Source organism: Peromyscus maniculatus, chromosome X (genome assembly GCF_049852395.1).
Source record: "Peromyscus maniculatus bairdii isolate BWxNUB_F1_BW_parent chromosome X, HU_Pman_BW_mat_3.1, whole genome shotgun sequence".
Classification (NCBI taxonomy): Eukaryota; Metazoa; Chordata; class Mammalia; order Rodentia; family Cricetidae; genus Peromyscus; species Peromyscus maniculatus.
Genome location: NC_134875.1, coordinates 100,213,572 through 100,241,358, shown reverse-complemented (window position 1 = coordinate 100,241,358; position 27,787 = coordinate 100,213,572). Strand labels below are relative to the sequence as shown.

At 32.1% G+C, this 27,787-nt stretch overlaps 1 protein-coding gene across 11 annotated transcripts in view; it reads left to right on the top strand.

Moving 5' to 3' along the window:
• The window catches only part of Dmd (dystrophin), a 2,251,111-nt gene that overhangs the window by 1,028,758 nt on the left and 1,194,566 nt on the right, over positions 1 to 27,787 (top strand). For all 11 annotated transcript variants that reach the window (XM_076562037.1, XM_076562042.1, XM_076562041.1 and 8 more), the window contains 2 exons: positions 2,444 to 2,596; positions 3,449 to 3,631. In XM_076562037.1, coding sequence (XP_076418152.1) covers positions 2,444 to 2,596; positions 3,449 to 3,631 — 336 coding nt within the window. The remainder of the gene's footprint in view (positions 1 to 2,443; positions 2,597 to 3,448; positions 3,632 to 27,787) is intronic.

Genomic DNA, 27,787 nt, shown 5'->3' with positions numbered 1-27,787 from the left:
ATTGCTAATCCCTCCACTGCTGTTGTTTCTTTACAATAGGTCAAGTATTTTGGTAAACTGTTTAATAGGGCCTAGAATTTCCTCATTTTAAAAAATAAACTTGACTGTGTTCATAACAGATACTTTGTAAAAGTAGGCATCTACAAGAGCCTAATTTCATTTATATAGGAACCTTCAAAAGTGTTTGTAATGAGCTTGAAAAAATAATATCTGCTGTAGTATATGCACTCAAGTATCCTTGTGACCCATCTGTATTGTGCAGGAAGAACAGAATGAACTGTTCATTTTTCTCTAATGCTGTCTAGGCAGTCCTTGAAATAGAACTAGATATGCTAAACATTCTGTGAAACATTATTTTTCTATATGATTTACAACATTCCCTATTTTCCTTCATGGCTTATTTTCTAATACTGTTAATTGTAATGTTTTTCATTGTGAACCATTGCTTTAGTCATATATGGCTATATAGTTAGATTCCCCTAATAGGTGGATGGAGTCTGCTTTCTATATGCAAATAAGTGGGTAAAATCTTTTCCCCTATTGTTAACTAAATAAACACTGCTGAGAATGTAATTACACAGTATTGTGCCTGCAAGGAATCAACAAGGAAAGTCTAATTGGCCAGCAGGTGTTCTAAAGGTAACTGCTGGTAAATATAGTAAATAGAAAAGCCCTCTTCCTTGAGGGGAATGCAAGAGCAAATCATAATGTGCCCAGAAAATCAGAAACCTGTGTAATTCACACTCTTCTGTGACAAAAACTTTCAGAAGTTTATAGATTAGTCACACAAGGGTATGTATGCTATTGGTCATCAGTATCTAGAAGCCATCTTCCATACATCTAACAAATACGTATTTTTTATAAATAATATTCTGTATTGAACATTGCCTCTTTCTAAGGAAACCAAGGGACTAACAGATTTATAACCATCATTCCCATTCCTTTATGCCAATATATACATTGTATCATGAATAAGTCACAGTTCAATAAGTGCCAGGTTTGGATCTTGGTATATCATTAGTGGGAGCAGAATTCCATCAGACTCTTTCAAGGCATTAATTACCTTTATATGGGGCTTAGAAATGACATACAAAGTACAAACTACAGTAAATTATAAATCTTCATGCCACAAGTAATTAATAAAAATCAACTTTGTTTGTCAAACCAACTTACAACAAATACAGTTATGTAGTTAACCTGCCAAGATTAACTATTATTATAAAATATTTTAAAGAGATTAGAAGTTTGCAAAGCAATGAAACTTTCAGTTCTTTGTTGATATTATTTAATTCATATTAACTTGGATATAAAACCCAATTGCTACCTCTTTGAAGAAATGAAATCTGTAGATAGAGCTTTAGATTTCTGTGGGGGTACAAACTGGAGTTTTAGCTAATTGTATTGATTTCAGACAATTTTGAGAATACTTCTATGGGCCAGACAATAATTACTTTCTCCTTTGATGATTTATTGAGTTTATTTGTTTTATATCACCAATTTGATTAAAACTATTCACTCTATTTGGAATAGCAATTATTTTTATACTTTGAGTATGATCTAGCATAATAAGAAAATATTGGCTAAGCATGAATTTAAAGAAAAAGAAGTGTTTTCTGATATTAATTTCTCATTTTCATGTATGATCATAGCTCTATAAAGAATAGTTATACTTCTACATATATAACATGGAACAACTTTAACTACAATATCTAATTAAAAATTATTATCTTGATTTTTAAATTTATGTATATGGGTTTTTTCCTTTATGTTTTTCTATGTACCATGTGTATGAAGTGCCTGCAGAGGCCAGAAGAGGGCCTCAGATCCCCTGGGACTGGAGTTACAGATGGTTGTGAGCAGCCATATGGGTACTGGGAGTCAAACCTGGATCCTCCAATATTCTTAAATACTGAACCATTTCTTCAGCTTCCAAAATAACTACATTTTTAAGCAACATTATTAATGGCCTAACTATAAATACATTTCTAAAGCAATGAATGTATATAGTTTGTCTATATAGTGTTAATTTATGTTAATAAACCTCAAACTGAACATATGCATTTTAGAATTTTAAGTATTTTAAAAGTGAAGTTCAACTCAATGCTTTTGTAGCTAACTAGTTATGTTCATTGTATTCATATATGAAATTGTTTCAAATGTACTATGCAACCATTTCCTTAGATAATTAAGATTTATAAGCAAGTTTGAATATTCAAAGAAAAAAATTTGTGTTATTCATGTATTCATTTCTTAGCTTCTGAACATAGATCTTAAGATATAAATACATAATTTAGTAATTTATATCTATGCTTTGTATTTAAATGTGATTTTTACAAAACAATTAAAAAGATAAGGGACTCAATTTAGTATTCATAAATAACTGCAGCAAGGAGTATATTATGCACATCTATTGATATTTTAATAATATCTGCATCATGAACAGGATTTGAGGTCTCAAAGAAGAAAAAAGGCCCTAGAAATTTCTCACCAATGGTATCAGTACAAGAGGCAGGCTGATGATCTCCTGAAATGCTTGGATGACATTGAAAAAAAATTAGCCAGCCTACCTGAACCCAGAGATGAAAGGAAAATAAAGGTAAAGTTGTTTTAGAATGGCAATACTAGATTTTGCTGCTAGAAAATCACTACTTTAACATAACCTACAATGATCATGTATAAAATGTGCTCTCTTAGCTTATTATCTGCTTTGATGTATTTCTTTGTACTGTGTTTTGTTTCAGTAACTGTATTGTACTGAGTGTTATTGAATTGACTTAATGTTGAATGAATAAAATGTTTTATAAAATGTGAGATGAATTATTAACTGTCATGTGTTTTCTGGTAAAATTGTAATTGACTCTGTGTATCTTTGTTCCAGATGAACTAATGACTTATCGGTACATGGACGACTTCTTTCTCATGTTAGCACATTCATTTCATCAGAACATCTTTTCATATCACTGTCAAATATCTATAGATTTATTTGCAAATTGTCCAAAGGTGTTTTCTTTCTGTTATTATTTTACACTTTTTATTTTGCTTCATTCTCTGTTGAGTTCCTAAAACCATTAAAATAAAAAGTTGTAGTCACCTACCCTCTAAATTATATTCTATGTGGATTATCCCTAATAAATAAGTGAACAATCACTTGAATTTGGATCAATTCTCAAAACACCAAAACAATTCAAAAGAAACAATTAAAATTAAATGTTAACTAACATTTAATAATTTAATTATAATATCTTAAACTGAGCATTCAAATGATACCTAAAATTATATTTGGCCTACTGGGTGAGGATGAGAGTGACACCTTCCATTATTTATAAAGTATGAAAACTAAAAAAGGAACAACAGCCTATGAAATTTCTGAGAGATGTATTTGCTGCTTGTAGGTCGGTTGCTGTGGTTAGCTAACTGCCCTGGGCCCTGTATTGATTTTGCTCAATAGGAAATTGATCGTGAATTGCAGAAGAAGAAAGAGGAGCTGAATGCAGTGCACAGGCAAGCTGAGGCCTTGTCTGAGAATGGGGCCGCAATGGCAGTGGAGCCAACTCAAATCGAGCTCAGCAAGCGTTGGCGGGAAATTGAGAGCAATTTTGCTCAGTTTCGAAGACTCAACTTTGCACAAATTGTGAGTTGTTACTGGCAAACCCACGTATGTGTTTGCGACTAATACTCTATTAACAGAAGCCTACTAACAACACCAAAAATCTGGGCTTAATAACAAACTTTTATGGTGCATTCTAAAAGTGAGGAGTTCCCCTCACTTTGGGCTTCTGTAATTCAAAAGCTTAATTTTCATGATTAAAGACAAAAGGACAAGTGATAGGAAAAGGCCCCTTATTCAAAATAAAAAAGAAAATATCTACATCTTAATTTCATTTGCTGCATCATTTTTCATAACATTGGCAATGTGAATTTGTCAATTTCTCATACATTTATTTACTTCACTGTCTAAATCAGAAATACGCATTGCTTTCCTGAGATCATCCCATGCTGATTTTACTTTATTACTGTATACATGGTGAATAATAAATATTTTATGAAATATGTTATCTTGACCTACATAAGGTCCTCTCATTGACTTAAAGAATTTTACTACAGTCTTTACTTTTGGACTAGGCACTTAGTGCGTCACAGTACTCATTAGACGAACTGGATGGCTCATGATAAGTTGATATTTGATGGAAGATCAAATACAAATGTCATCACCAAAGTATTAGAAACCAAAAGGAAAGGAGAGTCCCTTGAAACAACAGGATGGAATGTTTCTGATACACTCTTTGAAAAGGCAATTAAAAAATTGTATAATCATTCTTGATTATTTGTAATAGGGTAGAGACAAGAGAGACTTTTTGACAAATACACTTTTGTTTCTTACTCAAGTTCTTAGAAGGTAAAGAAGAATGACCACCATCTGCATTTCCAGAAAAGTATGCATCGCAAACCCAAGATATAAATGTCTAAGAAAAATCACCATTTTGCATTGTGTAACTAAAAACTGCATGGGATTCAATTAAAAAAATGATATTTCTTCTGTGATATGAATTCCAATTATTACAGTGTATATGTAACATACCTAAAATAATTAAAATAACTATTTTATGAGTGTGTATGGGAAAATACATGGCATATTATTGTGACTTCTTTTTATATTTTTAAGAAAATTTATAAGTATACAGTTTTTATGAAATTCAATAATCTCAATTTTAATTGCAGCTAACTATTGTAAACAATTTGAAAAATAATGTTTTAAGAAATAATAGCCAGCCATGATGATGTATGCCTGTAATCATTGCAAATATGAGGTCTAGGTAGCAGAACCAGGAGGTCAGCCAATCTGCTTCGAAAAATAAAAATTAAAAAAAATGGAAATACTGGAACTATTTTATCTTAAGGAGCTGACTGAACATTGAAATCTCTGAGCTTTCATATTTAATATTATAAGCATGATATTGCATAAATCACTAAAAGTTAAAATAGCAGGCAACATATAAATTATGGTAGAATAACTTCTGTGTATGTGGAAGTATGAATGTTCATGTCCATGTAGGTGTAAATGCAGGTGTGGTTAAATGTGTATGTATGGGGGTGCAGGTGGAATTCAAAGGAAGAAGACAGTTTCAGGTGTTGATTTTCAGGTTCCAGCCAGCTGTTCTTCAGATTCCAGTTATTGGTAGGAAGTAACTGGTCTTCTAATTGGCCTGGAATTCAACAAGTTGACTAGGCTTATTGGTCTACCATGGGACCCAAGAATCCATCTGCTTGTCTCCTCAGTACAATAATATATAATATTTAATATGTATTATATTATATAATATAATATGTATAGTCCTGGTGATTGAACTCAAATCCCAGTCATCATCCTTGCAAGGCAAGTATTTTTTCCCTTTGGAACTACCTCCCTATGTCCTAGTAGAATAATTTTGCTTTTATATAATAGAACATTTATAAAACAATTCTTGGCTTATGGAATTAGCTTATGTAATCCATTTTCTCTACTTCAGTTTATAAGTTATAAATGGTACATATACCATTATACACACACACACACACACACACACACACACACACACACACATTTTGGAATAGTGCCTTTTGAGCCATTAAGATAGGCTAATTATGGGTTATTTTTTTAAGATGAGAACAATAACCTTATCTAATCTATTGTGATCAATACACATTGCAAGTTAGATAAAATGTACAGACAAGTAATTTTCTATGGTGTCAAACATTATTAGCAGAAATTTCAGACTAATCCTTCAACTCAGTCAAAGAAGGTTATAAGTCTACACAAATTTTCTGATAAAGTTTTCATTGAATTTTTGCAACCTTCATGAAGATAAAGAGTAACATAAAAAAATTTAAAGGATTTAAAAGCTCCATAGCAGAAAACTATGTATCTATTTTAGTAAGAATATATTTACAAATTAGAAAGTACTAAGGAAAATTTTTTTGCTGAAAATTCTAGAAGACATGGAAACTAGAATAAAACATATTCTGTAATATGCATCAGAAGGGTTCCAGAGTGTAAAATTGGAGAACATGAAGAAAAGACAATATTTTATGTAATTAAGTGGCATTTTATACTTTTGAATTGATTTCAATTTACATGACTTTTCACATTGGATAAAAGTCTACTACTGCAGAAAAACAACAGTGAGTCCACACCTATCTAGTCTTGAATAAAACTGTAATATTAAATGACCAAGAATGTACCATAGTAGAAAGACTAACAATACCCACAGAAGACTTTTCATCAACAATAGATATTGACTACAATAGACATTAGATGAGCTTCAAAATGCTAAAGGCAAGACATTCGGAGGTGCAACTAGTGTTATGTATAGAAAAAATATTTATGTATTAACTTTTGAATAAAGGAAATAGAAACACAATTATTTTGTGAATAAAAAAATTAACCCAAAGTAGAATAAGTTATTCAATGTTGTTAATTTATCTTCCCTATTAAAATAAGAACAGCAAAATATTTTTGATACAAAAATTCTGATAAATGCTGGAAAGAAAGAGTATTGTGTGAATGCAGAAGCTATTTTAATATATCCTACATGAAATAATAAAAAATATGAGACATTTATATTGTGTCATATATGTTGTATCCATGTGCCCTTATGAATTATTACCATTCATGTTTTTAGATAAAAAAGCATAGTGCATTATGAATAAATATACAAGTAGAATGCATTGCATGGCCTGTCCAATAAAAGAAACATACAAACAGCTATTTAGTTGAAGAAGAACAATTTAAAAAAGTAAATTCTCTTTTCCAAAACAACTCTAGTTTCCATGGGAATCTTGATATTAAATTTCAGTTATATGATACCATTATTAAAATATTTATATCCCCAAACATCAAATTTAGTTTATCTTTCATGCCTTGGAGTTATCTCAAACACAGCATAGCACCAAGTAGAAACATTGCCTCCCAGATTACCATCTACATTAACTGGTGCCCACAAAACTCACCAGATGTTAGGAGATCACACCATCCTTCATTTAAGTCTAAAACGTAGACACCATGATTCCATGATTTTTTTTAATCTCATTACATAATGTTAATTTTTTTTTTCGTTTTTCAAGACAGGGTTTCTCTGCGCAGCTTTGCGCCTTTCCAGGAGCTCACTTGGTAGCCCAGGCTGGCCTCGAACTCACAGAGATCCGCCTGGCTCTGCCTACCAAGTGCTGGGATTAAAGGTGTGCGCCACCATCACCCGGCTAACATAATGTTAATTTTAAAACTGTTTTAAATTTACCATTACCTTTCATCAAATCATTCATTGCTATCTGCATTACAGAAATTCTAATTTAAAACTCATCATCTCTCACCTGGTTTATTTCAACAACCTCCAATTCCTGCTTTCAGTGTCTTCCCAACAGCACTATATTCTTTGTTGTAAGGTTAATGTATTCCTTATAAGATAAACATTGATGCTAAGCCCCTAGTGTCTATTACACTTTCAGCAAAATCCTATGAACTCTACTGTTCATTATCAGTTATGAAAGCTTTATTTCCGTTTCTGCTATTGTGCTGCTATAATCACTTAAATGACACCCTTCTATATTGAAATACAGTGATTTCATTTCCGTTCCAGAATCTCAGATCTCAGAAGTTTTTTTTTTTGTTTGTTTGTTTTGTTTTTTGTTTTTTTGTGAGCTCTATTAAATCTATAAATGTGCATACATGCCTACTTATTTAGTTACCTTTTCATTTAGAAACAATGAATACTAAGACTTTGACATATAATCTGCACCTATTTTGTTAATACTTTTGGCTTTAAAAATACTTTATAAATCCAAAATGGGATATGGAGACTGCTGATCAAAGAACACTTATATGTCCAGTGCTCTGGAAGTGGGGATATGATTGAAACTGGAATCTAACACTATGGTTGTAAAGAGTGAATATGAACTGGGTTACAAAAATAAATCATAAGGGAAAGCTTTTATTATATGAGAGTATTCAGAAGACATTTTTACAAGATTGACAGTATATATTTCCAAATCATATGTTCCTATAAAGATGGTGGAAATTAATGTTTTACATTATTCACTTTAAATGCCAGAGAAAACATAATGTGACATTATTCCTTAAGTAACAGTGAAAAATGAAATACATTTATACTGTGGACATTTTTCTACTAACCTATGAATTAAAATTTTTGAATATTATTTTCTATTTTTTTCAAGCACCTTGTTTGATTATTTTGACATCCTCAATATTGTTTCAATTGCTACTGAAATTATCCAAAATCATACCTAAAAGACAGAAGACACCAAATGAATCAATGCTTTCTAAGTGTGGAAGGATTAAAGATACATATTCAAATATTTGGAGGAAATACAGAATTAAGCAAAGTGTCCTTTTTTATAATGTCTCAGAATATCTAACATTAGAGTGCCTTAACTTTTATTAGAGGGATAGATTCCATAGGCTGTCACATTTGATCAGGTGCAGTAGAAAGTGAGATTGCTGGTAGGATTCATGATTAATGGAAACAACTATTGTTCCATAAAAAAAATGTGAGGAAAGCATTAAGTTACCTTTATGCATCTGTTGGTTGTGATGTTCTTAAAGTTAAACAGAAATATATAAGAAAATTAGTTACAGAGTCCTTTTCAAATACGTTTTGTAAAATAATGTCTGACCTTAGATTTCATATTTATTCACAAAGCACAATTTTTATATTCTGTCTTCTACTACATAGTCAAAAGATGTTACTATTGAGAATAAAAAGGGGAAACATTTTCTTTGCATAATTATCACTTATATTTTTGTATTCACGTTGAAGTATAAACAAAGGCTATCAGCTGCCAATGCAACATCCTTAGAAAATAAACACTGTTCTTACTGACACAGAATTGTCTTCAGTAAATGAAGTTGTGAATATAAAAGACTAATAATAGTTGCCAAGGAAATTATTGACCCAGGAGTTAGTTGTTTATAGAATTTTCATCCTCTCAGCTTAAATACTGTAATTAACATATCACAAACGTTAAGAGAGAAATTACATATGTTAAGATTGTAAAGTCTACTTTTACTAGATTTTGACGATGGTAATGGTTGTGGCCATTTCTATAATACTTTGTGCTTTTGCTTCTATTTATGTAGCTTGATACTTCAGTGGATGTTAAGCAAAGAGATATATGTGAAGCTAGAATGCGTTTCTAAGAGCACAGTATAATGACTGATTTTCTCACCCCTCATTTTGCAAAGCATGGGGATTCTGGATAAATATGAGCTCAGATGAAACCCATTTTCCCAAAAAGAAGTATAAATAAATAATCAATCATCTGTGATACTGAACCTAATGGCTATGAAAACATTTTGGGACAGTTAAAGACAAGAATCATTCATGGCTTTGTACAAGATACATTGTAAAGATGGAAATAAAACCTAAGTCTATGCCTAAGTTTACCATCTTAGGAACTGCCTTCATAATACAAAGGAGAATAGAGAAATACTACTCACATAGGAAGAAAAGCAATATCTGAGATGGCAATTGTTTAGAATTTCCTAAAATCATTAAGAATTCTAGTACTCCAGCTGAGAAACTGAGCAAACCTAAAGCATGTAAAATAATAAATATACTTATAAGTCCATAATGGTAAAATTAATCAATTCTAAAACATATAGGTGTCTTAGGTGGTTTTGAAAAGAGATACAGATTTAGGAATTAATAAAAAGAAAAATTCCAGCTGATTTAGAGCTTTGGTATAAACCAGAAATTGGTGAAATAATAACATACAAATAAAATACTTATGAACATTAAATTCAACGTTTAAGGAAACTCTTTGAAGTAAAACTTTGAAATGTGGATAGATAGTTCAGACTAAGGTGTTTGTTGCAGAAGCATGAGGAACTGAGGTTGATCCTCAGAACCAAGAGAAAAATCCAGATGTTGTGACATGAATTTATGATCCTACAAAAGGCAATTGGATCTCTCAGCCTCCATGACCAGCCTGAATATCCTAGTTAGTAAAAGAGACAATTTTTTAAAAACTAGAATCATGCCATTTGAGGAAGAACATCAGTGGTTAGCCTCTTGCCTCTACAAGAACATGTGTGTACACACCTGCATGCATATATGTGCCTGCAAAAAAATACTTTGCCCGGGCGGTGGTGGTGCATGCCTTTAATCCCAGCACTTGGCAGGCAGAGCCAGGCGGATCTCTGTGAGTTCAGCCTGGGCCACCAAGTGAATTCTAGGAAAGGCGCAAAGCTACACAGAAAAACCCCGTCTCGAAAAATCAAAATAAATAAATAAATAAATAAATAAATAAATAAATAAATAAATAAATAAATATAAAAAAAAACTCTCTTATGAAAACACACAAAGGACCAATACTGAAATAAACTTCTTTTCAATGAGAAATTAATTACCTATCATAAGAAACTCATTGAATAGACATGGAAGTTTTGTTTTAAACAACAAAGTAACCAGAGGTGGAACATTTAGGTAGCAGAGAAAAATATAACAAATAAGATAAACAGAAAAGGCTGTAAAGAACTACATTTTACATACAATTAACTCATTTATAAACACATCAAACATAAGGAAATTAACATTCTGGGTACTGGTGCCATATGACTGGCCTGAGAAAGTTATTGATTAGAGTTGACCTAGTCTATTGCCCATCTGTTTCTTTTTAATCACTATTGATCATAGACACCTCCCTTTCTCCTTTAAGGGTGAAATACTTCTGTGATCAGTCCTAGGATATTTTCTGCTTTTTATCTTCATTATATATGTCTTGATGTTTTCATAATTTTATAACTAGCTATAAGCCAGAATCACTACATTTTAAAAATCAAGACCACTCTTCTTCTACGAGCTGCCTTATCAACTCAATTGAATTTTCAAGAAAAATCTTCACCCACTTTTCTTTACCTGTTATCAATATAAACAGGGTCATCATTTGAAAATATACGTCATATATGTCAAATCAAAACCTTTCAATGGTTCTCACTTATTTTAAGGTGAAATTCGAAGTGCTTCCATAAATTACAAAGGCTAATAATACCTGGCTAGGTCACTGCTTAACTCTCTAACATTGTCATTATTTTGCTTTATTCTCTTGCTAAAGCTATGTCTGTAACTTCAATGTATCTGACATTACATATTCTCTCTGCCTAAAGCGCTCCCCCCATTTCTGTGTGTGGTTGCCCCGATTTCTCTCTTATTCAGAATGTTCTCAATCAATCTCCTTCTCTTTGTCTCCTTTTCTCTCCTGCTCCTCCATCACCAACACACTATACAGCTCTTACCTCCATATTCATACTTCGCAAATGTTTTCACTATTTATTTGTTCTACAATGTGGACTAACAACATGTAGCCTTTTTTGATATATGTCTCTGCAAAGGAAGATAGATCCAATAATACAGAATAGTTCTGCAGTTCTATGTTCTAGAAAGAAATGATGAATAGATACACAATACACACACACACACACACACACACACACACACACACATATATATAAAATTCATGAGCTTATTAATAAAATCCCATAATAAGATTTTGTAGGGATCAAAATGTTATAGATTCACAGTATATGTTAATAATTTTGCAAGGTAATATTACATATGTAGATCATAAAATCTGTGAATAATATATATATAAACTTTGTAGATAAAATGGTTAATTCAAGCAAATAACTGAATCATGAGAATATTAACTAAATTAACTAGGAGTTCTAAGTAGTTATATTAGTATAGGGATTTTGGCTTCCTGACTCTCTCTAGCCCAAATATGTTACTATGTATGAACTTGGATGTAATTATAATCAAAAGATCTTGCAAGTTAAAAGAAACTTGTTATTTTATACACATAGGATTTATAAATGGCTGTCTCTCAATAACACAATAAACAAATTATTATAATAAATGTGTCAAACTATACAAAGTTATTTTGTAGTAGACTATGGCTAAGTTGGGTTTATAATTTTATATATGCTAATGCCATGAATTAATGTTTTGACAATGAACTGCAGTCATCATACTATTTTGTGAAACATATATAAACATTAGTAAAAATAGTGTTACCTTTCTTATAATAATAGAGTGTCAGATTGTATTATCAAGTAAAAATGAATATATTGTGATGAAATGATGATTAAAAGTGTGAAACATACATTTTTCTAGAAGTATTACATGTCAATAAAAATTAAGTCTGGTACAATTATATATTTATAGTTTTAGTATATATGTGGATGGAAAAGAGAAAATATAATTCACCTTGATATCATCACATTCTGATTATCAATGAAATTAGAATACTATAAGCCACAATATTTATTTCATGTCATAGACCTAAATGGAAGCTAATTTTTTTACAAATAAGATTATTGTAAAATGTTGTTTCTTTAGTAAAATAGAAATGATTGTAATTATCTGTTATCTTATTGCCTAAAATGTCAGTCATTTGGTAATATGAGGCCTATTGATATATCTTTCTAATACATATCTACAACAACTTCATTCTAAAAATGACAAAACATTTCAGTAATTTATTTAGCTGAGTTCCAAGAAATTTAAGAGCAAGGATTCCAACTTGAAGAAGACACAGTTTTAATTACAAATTATCAAATGATTTTTCTTGCTATTACAAATTAGTGGTACCTTTATCTTTTATGTTTCAATTTTCTGCTATGTTTTAAAGAGACACTTTCAAAAAAGTTGAAGATGCTCTGATATTGGAATTGAATACACTTATTAGATGGCTACAAATAATCCCAAGTTTTATTTTGAATACACTGGTTTGGTATTCCTTTTCTTTAGCAAACATTAGTCCAGTGTCTGTTATATGCTAGACAACACAAAACATAAAATAGTACTGGGCCATCCACAGTAATCATACAAAAGACGTGATATTTGATAAATCTATTTCACACAATGAAGATGGAAAAAAGAACAAGAATTTATGCTCAGCAATTTGACCTCCATTTGCAAAACAACAATAAAAAGTGTAATTTTCTCCAATCTAAATTTCCTTTGTAAATATGGAACAGCAGCTGGGAGGGTGCTGAAATGGCTTTTGTAACAGGGTTGGAAATATTCTTCTTAGCATGCCTGAATCAAATGGTTAAATAGAATTAAATTGCTCATACCATCTGGGAGTCATTCTAATTCGTCAGTGATTACTTAAGATTTTCATTGTATGCAATTTATTCTGAAAAGAAATGAGTAAAATATATCCAAGTATGTACATAACATTTCCTACTTTCTCTTTTACTATCAAAACAGGATTATAATACTTTCAAGATTGCTAAATTATTTCAAAATTCTTCTCTTCCTAGATGAGACAATGACTCTTAACATAAAATGGTTGTAAGATTTTGTTTGTAGTAATCCAAATGCACTTGTTCATAGATAGACCATTGTATCACGATTTGTAGAAAATACTGTTTTATTTTTTTGATCTTTTGTGATAAGGACCATACCCATTCAGTAACAGACAGACATTTAAAAGATAATTAAATGAGAATCTAAGCTGATTGAATTCTTAAATGTAATGTCATATGGAATAATCATAAATATCTTTTAAAATTCTTAGAATAAAAACAATCATAAAACATGATAACTATAATAATGCAGGTAATTTTTATTCTAAGAGCATGAATTATATGAAAACTCAATATTTATATCTTTATAAGTATAACTTATTCAAATTAGTTGAAAATGCAATGCCATTATTAAATGTTGTATAGTAATACATCAATACTTAATGCTAGAATAAAATTTAAGATAAGCTGCCAAGATAGTCATGAACATAAGTTTTCATAATACTCCATTTTAACTAATAGAATGTTTACATTGTAAAGCTTCAATTACTCACCAATGTTTGAATTATTTTCTGCATCATAGATCATTCAAAATAACTAGATCATTAAATAACTAGAATCTAAACAATCACACACATACATGAAAAGTGGGGATTATAAGCTACACTGTTAGTCTTGCCCATTCATTAAAAAGGGAAATTAGTTTTGTTAAATAAGGATACAGACAAATGGTTTGCATTATTTTTTCTATGTATTTATTTGTCATTTTGATATTTCTCACTCCCCTCAGCAGGTGCCCCTTTCATGTTGCTGTTATTCCCCACTCTGCCTCATGGTACTTTTTTTCCATTGTCCTTTTTCTTCTACATAAGATCTGTTTTTACCACCATGATACTTTTTCTAATTTCATCTATCCTCTCTGCTTCTCTGTCTCTGTCTCTGCCTCTCTCTCTCACACACACATACATGAGAGAGAGAGATGCCATTAAAATCTAGAATCTGTATATAAAGTTTAACATAATGATTTCTCATTTATCACTTACATCCATTTTCTACAGATTTCATATTTTCATATTTTTATGGCAGAATAGCATCATTACATATATAGACCACATTTTTTATTCATCTTTTGTGGGCACATAGCAAATTTTACTTCTTTGCCATTGTCTAGTGTCACAACAAACAAAGCTGTGTCTTTGTGAGAGAAGTCAAACTCCTTTGAGTATATTTCCAGGAGTGGTGTAGATGGGTCATATTCTAATTTTAGTTAGCAGATTTTATCTCATTCTTTCATTTGTTTTTCCATTCATTTATTGTTTCTCTTGGTGCCCAGAAGACTTTTAATTTCATATAGCAGAGTTGTCAATTCTTGGGATTACTCCTGCATGATTAGAGTTCTTTTCATTCCAACACTCTCTGGATTTTGCTTGTTCCTTTGTATGAGACGGGGTCTTGCTGGGTATGTCTAGATGGCTAGAAACTTGCTGTATAGACCAGGGTATCCTTAAATTTTGGGCAATCCTTTTGCTACTGCCTCTGGAATGCTGGGGTTGTAGGTACATGGTACCACACCAAATTCAACCCTCTTTTCCTAATATATTTGATTAATACGTTAAGAATTTGTGCATGTTTTAATCACAGTCATACTCCTTCCCTCAACTCTTCCTCAGTCAACTCTGATTTCCACCAAACATTGTTTTGGTTAATAATTTTTCCGTTTTTTTTTAAAATTATTTTGTTTGGTTTTTGTTTGTGTGTTTGTTTTGTTATCAATCATGGCCAATTTGTGCTGTCAAGTATTCATGTATATGCAGCCTTCACGTAGAGTATGGCTGACTTATATAAGTGCTATGCTATTAGAGAAAACTGACCCTTCTTCTACCAGAAGCTAAGAACTGCCAGTAACTCTTCAGCTAATGATGGCATTTTGTGTCCAACAGCTGTATGCTGAGGCCACTGTGAATTCATATGTGTAGCTGCACTGATATGTCCAGAAAACATTGGTTCTTTCTGGTCACCCACCATCTGCTGGCATTCTTACACACTTTTTGTCCATCTTCCACAATAATTACTGGAACTGGGAAAGAAGGGCATATAGTACATATGTTCTCTGTAGTATTGAATATTTTGTAGTCTCTTATTTTCTGCATATCACCAGTTGTTTGTCTCTGTGCTGATCATTAGTGACTACAAACAGATCCTTTCTGATAATGATTGAGAGATACCTTATTGGTACAATGATAACTTATTTTTTACTTTTCTTTTTTATGAATATTTTTATTTTATGATTAATTTGATTTTACATATCAGCTACAGATTCTCCTGTCCTCCCTCCTCCCACCCCCAGGCTTCTCCCCCAATCCAACCCCCATTCCCACCTCCTCTAAGGCAAGGTCTCCCCTGGGGAGTTAGCTCAGCCTTGTAGATTCAGTTGAGGCAGGTCCAGTCCCCTCCTCCCTTCACCAAGGCTGAGAAAAGTGTCTCAGCATGGGCCCTAGGTTCCAAAAAGCCAGCTCATGCACCAAGAACAGGTCCTGGTCCCACTGCCTGTGGGCCTCATAATCAGCTCAGGCTTATCAACTGTCTCACTTATCCAGAGGGCCTGGTCCAGTTCCATGGGGGCTCCTCAGCTATTGGTTCACAGTTCATGTGTTTCCACTAGTTTGGCTATTTGTCCCTGTGCTTTTTCCAATCATAGTCTCAGTATCTCTTGCTCATATAATCCCTCCTCTCTCACACACTGATTGGACTCCTGGAACTCCACATGGGGTTTGGCCAAGGATCTTTGCATCTGCTTGCATCAGTCACTGGATGAGAGTTCTATCATGATAGTTAGGGTGTTCAGCCATCCGATCACCAGAGTAGGTAAGTTTGGGCTTTCTCTTGACCATTGCCAGTAGTCTATAGTGGAGTTATCTTTGTGGATTTCTGGGGACCTCTCTAGCACTCTGCTTCTTTCTATTCCCATGGGTCTTCATTTATCAGGGTGTCTCTTTCCGTGTTCTCCCACTCTAGGTTGGTTTAATTCAACATCCATTTTCAGAATAAAAGTAGGATGTTCTCCCTAGGAACATAGGCCTTGTTTCTCTTCTTAACTACTGTCTGCTCAATATTCAGTCTCACCCAAAGCAAGTTTGATGTAAAATAAATGAATGAATGGCATCGTTCTGTCGTCTGTCAAATTCCCTATAGTTTAAAGTTACTTATTCTATCTTCTTTTGTCAGTGATGCCCAAGTGCTATTCTACCATGATTGGAAGATTTCAGTAGTCAATAAAGAATACAGACATAAAACACTGGAGCTTTTCAAAGAACTGCATTAGTATGAAATGTGTTTATTAGGACTTAAGGCTTCCTACAGTTTTAGAGATGTTAAAGTTAATCATATAGAGATTTTTTTCATTTTATCTCTATAGTTTTTATAGTGCTATTAGCTATAACAAGTAAAGGATGGAAACATTGTGCAGCTCTCTGAATTTTTGTAAGGTTTTTATTGGCCTATAGCATACTATATTAGCACATGATCAATACAGAGAAACAAATTCAGATGAAAGTGAACTATTTCAACAAGGTTTTACGCTACAAAGTTGAATGAGGAAGGGAAAGCACAAACCTAATATTGCATCTCATTTTTATGAAAATTTGGGCAGTACTCATCACACAAGAGTAATTCACCACAATGAAATTGGAATTTTTATTTATCTCATATAGAGCAGATACATGACAAACAATATGCAAAGTGAGTATAATTAGAGTATCACAACATATTTATAACATATTTTCAAAATAACTACAAAGAATCAATGTAGCATCACGGTAATTTCTTATTTATAAAATCCGTTTTTTGGATATAAATGAAGTTGTTTTTTTTTTCAATGATATAGTGAACTCACAATACCATTACATGCAAGAAAACACAAAAACTAAGTTAATTTAACTTCAGACAAGTGTGATTTATTTTTCTATGCTTTATCCAAATTGAAAAAAATATGAGTTTAAAAACTGGGCAAATATGATGCCTTTATGTTAATATTCATAAATTCCTTTTTCAAATAGACATAATGACAAATACTTAACATAGCTCTTTTGTAGAGTACAAAAAGTCAAAACATTCATCATTTTACTCAGCGTTCTTTCAAAAAAGTAATTTGTGCAGATACAAAATGTAAGCACAGTAAATCAGTATTCTGGGAACCTTTGAGAAGTAAAAATAACTTGGTTTATGGATAAACAATAAATTGCACTGAATTTTCAAATAGAATTTGGAAGCAAAGTATATATATAATACCTCAATTAATTACTGTTTTAAAATATGTAATCCAAAGAGGATCATATAACTAAGATTTCTTAGAATTAAATCTTGTAAATTCTCTTGCAAACCAGTAGATAATTACATTGTAATCCTCGCTTACCTTTGTATATTTTAAAAGTGCAGTGATGATTCTTTCCTGGAACACTGACAGAACAAGATAACTCATGAGAAACACATAAAAAACTCAGGTTTTTACTGTGGAGTACCTTAAGGCCAAGATGTGATTAAGCACCAAAAACTCTAAAAAAGAATTGAGTATAATTGTTGTAAGAGAAAAAAATTATTTTCTTCAATGACTACAAAAATATTTGATGACCTGATGCACTGATAAAGTGTATTTGTGGAAAAATATTATCAAATATGATAGGTTCACTATGCACAGCAGCATTTCTATTTTGAAAAATAACAAGTCCATGCTTATGACTTACCTTGTTTTGAGAGAATTTCTGACAACAGTTCCAAATCCAAAAATGCAAAGGACACCTCTGGACTCCGTAAACTGTGTCTGCGAACTTGTTCCTGTTTCTTGTTATAGGACATTGTAAGTTTTTAAATATGCCTTTTTTGCTTTGAATATAGAGACAGTTATAATAAATTTAATAATCACATTTTTTCTGGCCCCCGTAGAGTAAGTAGTGAAAAAAAATTAGTAAGTGGCCCAAACAGGAAATAATAGAAAGTGAGAGGAAAAAAGAGTGAGGCAGAGCACATGGTCATTAGGAATTCTTTAGCATGGGGCAATACAAAGAGAGGAAGAAAGGACAGGAAAGAATAGCATAAGTTAATATGAAAGAGAATGTCTTGCCGGGCGGTGGTGGCACACACCTTTAATCCCAGCACTCAGGAGGCAGAGGCAGGCAGATCTCTGTGAGTTCGAGTCCAGCCTGGTCTACAGAGTGAGTGCCAGGAAAGGCAGAAGGCTACACAGAGAAACTCTGTCTTGAAAAAAAGGGGGGGGATGTCTTACGAACATTTGATTGATCTATATTTCTGGGTAATTCATTTTCTTTTTTGTAGTGTTTTTTTCAAATAATTTCTTACTCATAAATTACCAAACTACTGCTGCTCACCTACTTAAGTTTCTCTGTGTGAATGGGCAACATACATACAGATCCATATCACACATGGTACATATAAACAGATGTATATTGTGCATATCCATACAAATGTTAGTTTGCAAATATACAGAAAATTTTTGAGAAAATGTCCAGTGACATTCATTTGTATTTCATTATCTATCTTTTAGCTACATTCAAAAAGTTCTCTTTTGTAATTTCTTATATTTACTGCAGGAATGTAAAGTTATTTTGAATATTTAAAAGATTAGAAGGTTGGGTAATTATTATGTACTATTTTCAACTATGCCTTAAATTGTATAAAATTGTTCCTAAATCTGGAGATTGCTTAGTGTACCTTGAACTTAAGAACATTTTTATCTTCTTTCTTTGAATTTCTTTTTTAAATAATTTTGAGAATTTCATATGATTCTTATATTTACATCATTTCTGCCCCTACAACAAGCACCTTCACCCACTGAGTCATAACTGCAGCCTTAGGATCCAATTTTTAACTTCAATGAATAATAAGTTTTTAGCACAGGAAAATTGTCCCTTATAATTAAATGTAATTTCTCTTCCATATGTTCTAACTTCTCTTTCTTGTCATTATATGCTTACTCTCTTGTATCTAGTAACAGTGCCTCTCAGTTTATTATTTGTTTCATTCTATTCTTTATTCTGAACAATAGCTTTCTTCCTGTAGTAGGCTGCCCAGAAATTCCATTTTATTTTGGCCATAACTAATTTTCTTCTATCAAGTCATCTTGAAAACTTTAAAAAATAGAGCAAACTGATGTTCTGTCTCTACACTTGGTTTTATGGGCTGTCATTTAATTTTTATCAGAACTTGCTTCTATTTGATCTAGTGCATCCTGTACAGACCCAGCTTTTTATATGTCTTTGTATTCATACAGTTCTTGAAATTCTCAATTTTTATCATGTTTAAGTGAAAGAGGATGATGTTTTATCAAAAATGAAATTCAAGTTAAAGGGGTTTATTTAAGGATCGTATAATGAGAGGTAACAATGACAATGGAATTTTTTCTGATGAAAAATGTTTTATCAAGTTACAACATTTCCAGCAAAAATATGCATATAGCAATACTTGTACTCACAAACACATACTGGAATTAATCCATGTAGTGAAGATACTGTTCTGTTCAGTAATTCATCAAACAGGTATGTACTCATTCTGAAGTCAATTAGAACTTTGGTCAGATGGCTCTAAAAGCATCCCACATACCCATGTGAACATTATCTACTCTGTAATTTTGCTTTCTTTCCTAATGTTAGAGATTAACATGTCTTTCACAAGTCTCCTAATTTATGACCTTTGTACCACACATGAAACTTTGGAAATTGAGGTCTTTGATGTTTGCAGTCTGCTGGATTTGAGAAATTATCCATGAATATTTCAAGCTAAGTCTGATAAGCTGAGAGAAGACAGAGAGCACATGTAGATGATGTACCTTTTTCACTTTTGCAACGTTTTCATTCTTATGTTTGTATAAACATATGCATATAACATAAAATTTTAAATAGAAAACAATGATTATTAATTTGGCACAATTTACACTATGTGCTTTTGTTTATCAGTCTTGGTCTAGGTTGAGAGATAAATTGAACATGTAGGCTCTAATTACATGTAAGCAAAAGTTACCGTTGATCAATAAAATCAATTAGATATAATATAAAAATGAATTAAGTGACACGTACATTTTATTCTTCAAACTGGACTTAGTAACCAGTCTTAATCACCCTTTAAAGACAATTATCAATGCAGTTGTTGGAATTGATGTTATTTTCTGATAGCTGTAGTATCAAAGTTCCTCACCAAATTTATATATGTATATTTTTCAAAATATTTTTTTCATACAATATGTTCTGATAATGGTTCGCCTCTCCTAATTACTACCAGTTCTTACCCACCCCAGTTTTTTGTGTTGTTTTGGATTATTGAAATGTGAATATTGTGTTAAATTTTAATCTAATGAACAATATATAAAAAATAATTTTTGTTTTACTTTTTGTTGTGGAGTAATATGAAGTACCCATCAAGTGTTTTTTTTTGACTAGAGAGAGTACCAAATATCACACTAGATTGTAACAGAATGATTAGGATAGGAAAACTCTCACAGAACAAATTTGTTTTTTTTTTTATATTTATGAAGACAGTATATCAGATTTTTACGTTGCTTATCTCCATGTCTTCTGTAGTGATGGATTGTCTATATTCCCACTGTCAAACAAAAATAGCTATTTGATAAATGTGACCATTGAGCACTTAAAATGTTTAGTACAATAGATGTACTAAATTTTCAAATTGTATTTTCTTTTAAATAATGTATGTTTACAATAATATATGTAACTGTAGTCAATTACAGCTAATGGTAACCAATTTTGACACTGCAGCTATTAGCATCTCAATTGCATTCATAGTTATAATAATGATATTGAAATCCAAAATGATGGCACATTCATATACATTCATATCCACTTGTAGGAACAATCACTTGATATTAAATAATCAAGAGATAAGTAATGAATACATTTCCTATACACAAGAGTACTATAAAAGTAATATTGTGAATTTACTTTGAAATTACATGTCAAAGTGGAGTATTCACAGGACAATTGAAACTAAGTGGCATAGAATGATGAAATATTATTGCATAATATAAAAAAATTCAGATAATTTTCTATTCTGTTCTTTCTATTTCTATATTTGGATAAATACAAGTATGTACATACAAGTTAACTTGAAATTACTTACTATTTCAGGCACTCAAAATAATTCCAAATAATCAATAGCATATAATTGATGTGTGTGTGGAAAGACAAAAAATAATGAATGAGAACAGGATCCTCTAAGGAGTAGGTGATAAGAGTGAAAGAGAAGAGATATTGGGATGAGTTAACATAAAACTAAATGCACTATATACATTTATGAAAAACAAATTTAGCCTTGAAATTGCTATAAAAGATTAGCTTCTTGTTCATAACCCCCCCCCAGAAACTTCACTCTTTAAATATGCACTGGTGTTAGCTAAAACTAACAGCTCTCCAAACTGTAGAACAATATAACAAATACTTTTGTGGCTTCACAACATCACACAGTGATTAACTCTCAAAAAACCAATAAAGAGCCACAGTGTATGTAAAATAGCTGTTAAAGGGGCACTTTAATGGAGAATAGTGCTTAAGTTAAATCACAGCTATGCTTTAATCTATACCGAAAAGGTTTGCACTTGTAACATATACAAATCATTGCCATTTGAATTCCACAAATTTCAAAATATAAATTATTTTGGCTAACTATAAATCTGTCTTATAAATTCATCATCATTATACCATACTTCCTTCTAAGTTGATGTATATTTCTTCATCTTTTAAAATATTATTTTCATTGAATGGGACTATTGGTGTGATTTAATTTTTATTAGTTCTTTTAGAATATCTTTTGATTGTATTGCATAACTCCCTCCACATCTATGCACCTTGCTTATCCACATAAATTTGTGCCCTCTCTTTTTTTTCCCTTTTTCTTTTTTCTCTTTTGGATCCATCAAGTTTCATTTGTTCATCCCATATATTCTTGGACTTGTGGCCTTTAGTGGAGTATGATTGACTTACAACAAACAAATCATCTTAAAGAAAACCTACTCTCCCTCTCCCAAAAGCTTTCAATTGACCAAAGTTCCTGGGTCAAGGATGAGACTTAATGTCCTCATCCCAGCTCTGGGCTGGTATTTGGTCTGGCTTAAGTTTGCATAGAGTGTGACTATGCTGTCACAATGGCTTTGAATTTGTATGTGCCAGTCCTGTTTCTGTTTGGAGGGCACTGTTTCTTTGTATTTATTCAAAGATTCTGGCTCTTACAGTCTTCGTGTCCCCTGTTCCACAACCATCCCTGAGCAATGTGGGGAGGGCATGTCTTTCAGATTTTCTGTTTAGAGCTAAGCTTTCTGTCTTTTTTTATTCTCTGGACCTTGGCCAATTGTGTGTCTCACTGTTAATTACCATCCACTGCAAGTAGAAGCTTTGCTGATAAGGACTGAGAAATGCATTAATCTATACATTTAACGGTAAAATATTAGAAGTTTATCTATTACTATTCCAATTAAACAGAATAGTACTAGGAGGCTCCTCCTAGGGCCTATGACCTGGCTAAAGACAGATTCTTAGTCTCAATATGAGTGCCAGGTATAGGTTTTTTCTTTGGAAAGGAACTTAAATGCAATCAGGAATCAGAAAGTAGTTGGTTACTCCAATAATGGTTGTGCCACTATCATACTGTTGGGCATTTTTGGCCAGGGTAGATATTATTATAGCTCACAGGGTTCTCAGCTGGGCAAGATTAATGATTTTTTTTCTCTTCTAGTAGTATGACTAGCACTTTCCAACAATATGGAAGCTAGACAGGAGGGATGAGCCTTCCAGGTCAATACCATCTTGGTGTCTATACGTTCTGTAACTCAAGTATGTGGTGTCATCAGAAATACTGTTACAGTCAGTCCTAAAGATCAATAATATTGGCATGTATTTTGGGGGGGGGAGGTCTCTGGGATCTCATTTACCTCAACTACAAAAGAGTTAACCCATTCTGGCGCTAGGATACTTATTTTTAAGCCTGTGGGATTATAGGGTAACTCAGACTTGGTGTGTGTGTGTGTGTGTGTGTGTGTGTGTGTGTGTTTGTATATTGTAGAAAGATTCTATAGTAGTAGGTACGTTTCCATATGACTCCTTTGAAAGTTTGTTAGTGTTATTTATCTTTCTACTTAGTCCCTCCTCTATACTGCTCTCCCATCCCCATCCAGTTTTAACACATCTTATTCATTAATACCATCTAAACTTTTATTTATTTATTTATTTATTTATTTATTTATTTATTTATTTATTTATTTATTTTTGGTTTTTCGAGACAGGGTTTCTCTGTGTAGCTTTGTGCCTTTCCTGGAACTCACTTGGTAGCCCAGGCTGGCCTCAAACTCAAAGAGATCCGCCTGGCTCAGCCTCCCGAGTGCTGGGATTAAAGGCATGTGCCACCACTGCCCGGCCCATCTAAACTTTTATACCACTGCTTTGTATCTCACTTCACTTAAAATCCTCCCCTGACTCCTTACAAACTTCTTAATTGCTATGTGTTTTCCTAATGAAACATACATATCTGAAAATTCAAGGCTAACATTCACAAAAGAGAAAGCATGCAAGGGGTCTTTTTCTGAATCTGGATATCATTCTTTAGAATGATTATCTCCTGATCCATCCATTTTCCTATAATTTTAATAATTTTTATTCCTTTATAGGCAAATTAGAGTAATCTGTGTAAATATACCACATTTTGGTGTCTATTCATGAGTTGGTAGGCATATAGACTGTTTTGAATAGGGAAGTAGTGAACACTGATGAACAATTATTTTTATAGTTGAATATGAGTGTTTGGAAATATGCTAAAGAGTGGTGTATCTGGATAATGTGTAATATCTCAGGGTTTTTTTGTTATTTGTTTGTTTGTTTGTTTGTTTGTTTTAGGAACCTTCACACTGATGTGTACAGTGGTTGAAGTCCTTTTTTTTTTAGGAACCTTCACACTGATGTGTATAGTGGTTGAAGTACTTTTTATTCCTAAAAGACATTCTTCTTTCTCTACATCCACACCATCCTTTGATTTTGTTGTTGTTGTTTGTTTGTTTGTTTGTTTGTTTGCTTTTTGAGAGAGGCTTTCTCTGTGAAACAGTCCTGACTGTCGTGGAACTCAATCTGTAGACCAGGCTGACCTCAGACTCATCATTTGTTTTGTTTTTTTTTTTGTTGTTTTTTTTTTTTGGATCTTAGCCATTCTGATTAGGAAAGTTGAAATCTCAAAGTAGTTTAAATTGACATATCTGTGATCATTAAGAATGCTGAATTATTAAAATGTTTTTAGGTCATTTATATTTCTTCTTTGAGAACTCTCTCTCTCATACAATTCCATGCTCCACTGTTTAATTGGGGTGTTTTCTTGACTTTTAGGTTTTTATTTTATTTCTTTTTCTTTAGTTTTTACTACTTTTGTATATTATAGATGCTAACCTTCTATTAAATATACAACTGATAAAGTGTTTTTCTTTCTTTTTGTTAGCTGCAGCTTCATTCAAATAATGATGGTTTTTCCATACAGAAGATTTTAGTTTCCCAAGGTTCCATTTATAAACTGTTTGTTTTAATGCATGTGCTATCAAGGTCTTGTTCAGAAAGTCCTTTCCTGTGCTAGTGAGTTCAAATACATTTCTTACTTTTTTATGTCAGTTTCAGAATATCAGGTCTTACACTGAGGTCCATCATCCATTTGGAGTTAAGTTTTGTGTGAGATGAGAGATAAGCATCAAGTTATTTTTAAAAAGCTACTGTGTGGTGGCTGTTATTCATAAGGTATTGTGTGTGTGTGTGTGTGTGTGTGTGTGTGTGTGTGTGTTGTATTATAAATTACCCAGAATGTTCAACCTTGTTGATAAAGTTTTTATTTTATTGTTTATTTCTATTAAGGCTGGTAATGTGGTTGTTGCTTTCTATTGGTGTTTTTTTTTTTTTTTTTCCCGGAGGTTTTTTTTTTTTTTTCTCTCCCAAGCCATAATTAGTGCTTAAAATTCTACCAACTTAATATTTTGTTCAGTCATTGAAATTCGTTATTAAAATGCAAATGCTGTCCTTTGAAGGATAATCACTTTAAACCACTAACACAGTTGCAAGATTTGGTTTACAGATGAATTAGGTGTAATTGATCTTGACCCTGAGGAATTAGGTAGGTTTTATAGTGTAGAAAGGAAAGATCTCGGTAAGCCAGGTTATTCGAGAGATTCAACAATAAATTTTGTACTATACACCTGGGCCTCTGAGACACAAAATTTACCCCAAACCATGCAAACTCAGCTTCATTTGTATTCCTCTTTCAATGACACACTGGCCTTCTCAAGAATTTCATTCCCATTTTGGAATATATAAAATGTATCAATAAAGGATGATTTCTACAGCATTTTATGTATTTGAGTGGCTTTTATTTGTTTAAACAAGTAGGTAAAATTTTGTTAATATAAGTAATTAATCCATCACTTAGTGATCATTTTATGGTGGGTATCAATTTTGTTTAGTAGGTTCACATAAAAACCTTTTCAATAATAAAATATGCGAGGAAGAACTACTTAAGTGTAAACAGTCTCGCCTTGCTATATTTTATATAAAGGGTCATAATCAATTCATGTACTATTATTTGAATGCTACTTCAAGGTATTTATACCAGATGACCTATTTAAAATATGTGAGGCCAAGAGTTTTCACCATGCTGCTTTGCTATATAAATTTTTTTGTCCCAAAATAGTGAACATGGCTAAGTAAACTCACAGTGATCTCATCTATTCCCTATTTTCATTTTTAAAATAACTCTTTGTTGGAGGCTTCTCCCACATATTGATATGACTTGGAGCTAAATTAATTGTCCAATGTGCAGTTTTCTTGTTTTATCCTATATAATTGATCTAGGGGAAATCAATAATAATGAATCATTCCATATTATTGTGATGCTCTATAGAAGGAAATTTGCCTGGCTTTGAAGTCCTTTAAAACTAGGAGCTAAAGAAACTTATCTTTCCCAATTTCATTTCATTTATGACTCATCATTATGAATATAAACCCTGTAATCATGCTTTGCACTTATGCACCATTTTGTTAGTACTCTTAAATAACATACAGTACTTAATAATGACATTCTGAGAAAATATAATCAGTTAAAAATAAAAAGATTCCACGTGAAGCCTCAAAGGATGTCATGCCATTGCTCATTTTAGACATTAGTAGTTGCTCTGTATTTTGACAGTTTGATATAGCTTTCCTTTTATATCAATACTAATTGAATAGCAAAATTGATACCATCATGGTTTCTCTTCTTCTAGGGTGATAATTTTTGACACTTTTTCTATGATATACAGACACACACACACACACACACACACACACACACACACACGGAGTGAGAGAGAGAATGTCATCATAATACGGCATACTGTATGACGTTTTTATTTTTCTTTAGTTGCTTTGACCCCAGTGAAACATAAATGGCTTAATAACCACTGGAATTTAAAGAAGGGAGACATTCTCTAAAAAATAGAGGAAAGTATTTTGTTTAAACCATACATATAATGTATAGTTTGTTTTCAAACAGAATTGCTTTGTCTCATAGTTAGATGGCCATTCAAGAAACAAAGTTAAAGTAGTGTAAGATGTGTGATAACTCAATTTTCAGAGACACCAAGTTTAAATAAATCATAAATGGTGTACATAGCTACTTAAATAACTCAATTTCTCAACTATTTTGAGCTAAAGATTATAAAGATTTCCTAAAATAATGTTTTATGAACACTTCTTAGACCCTCTATGCCTAAGTAAAAATAGAAGCTTTGGGATTGCCTTCACATATTATTCTTCTCGAGGCTGGAGTTCTGGCTGAATGGATAAGGATGTGTGTTGCTTTTGTATAGGACCCAAGTTCGGTTCCCAACACCTATTTCAGACTCATTACGCTGTCACCACTAAAATCCACCAGTGTCTGACCCCTATAGGCACTGGTGCACACATACATATTATTCTTCTCTTGCCACAAAAATGAGGGAAGTATTTTCTTTTGTTTATATATATGTAGGAATGACGATAGACAAAGGCAAGAAATATGGTGTCTTGTGGCAATAGCATGCTTCCTATTGAGATATGCATGTCTGTAATAATATAAGGTGGTAAGGAACATTAACATAAACAAGTCAATTTTCAAAAGGTTAGACAGGATTTGCACACATCAGAATTCAGAAGGATATAATTACTTAAGGCATAGTTAATGAAAATCAAATCAAAAGGCTTAATGTGGATATGAGTGCTTGAATTTTGCATAAAGAAGAGAAAATGAACACAATACTTCTAATTACACTGACTTTTCAATGACTGAACTTTTTATGAAACCAAGCTGAAAGATATTCAGTGGATACATTTTATTCATTGAATACCTCCATAGTTCTGCCAAAAAGCATAATATATATTTAAGGAACAAATGGAAAATCAGAACAAAAGAAAATTACAATTTATCTTTATA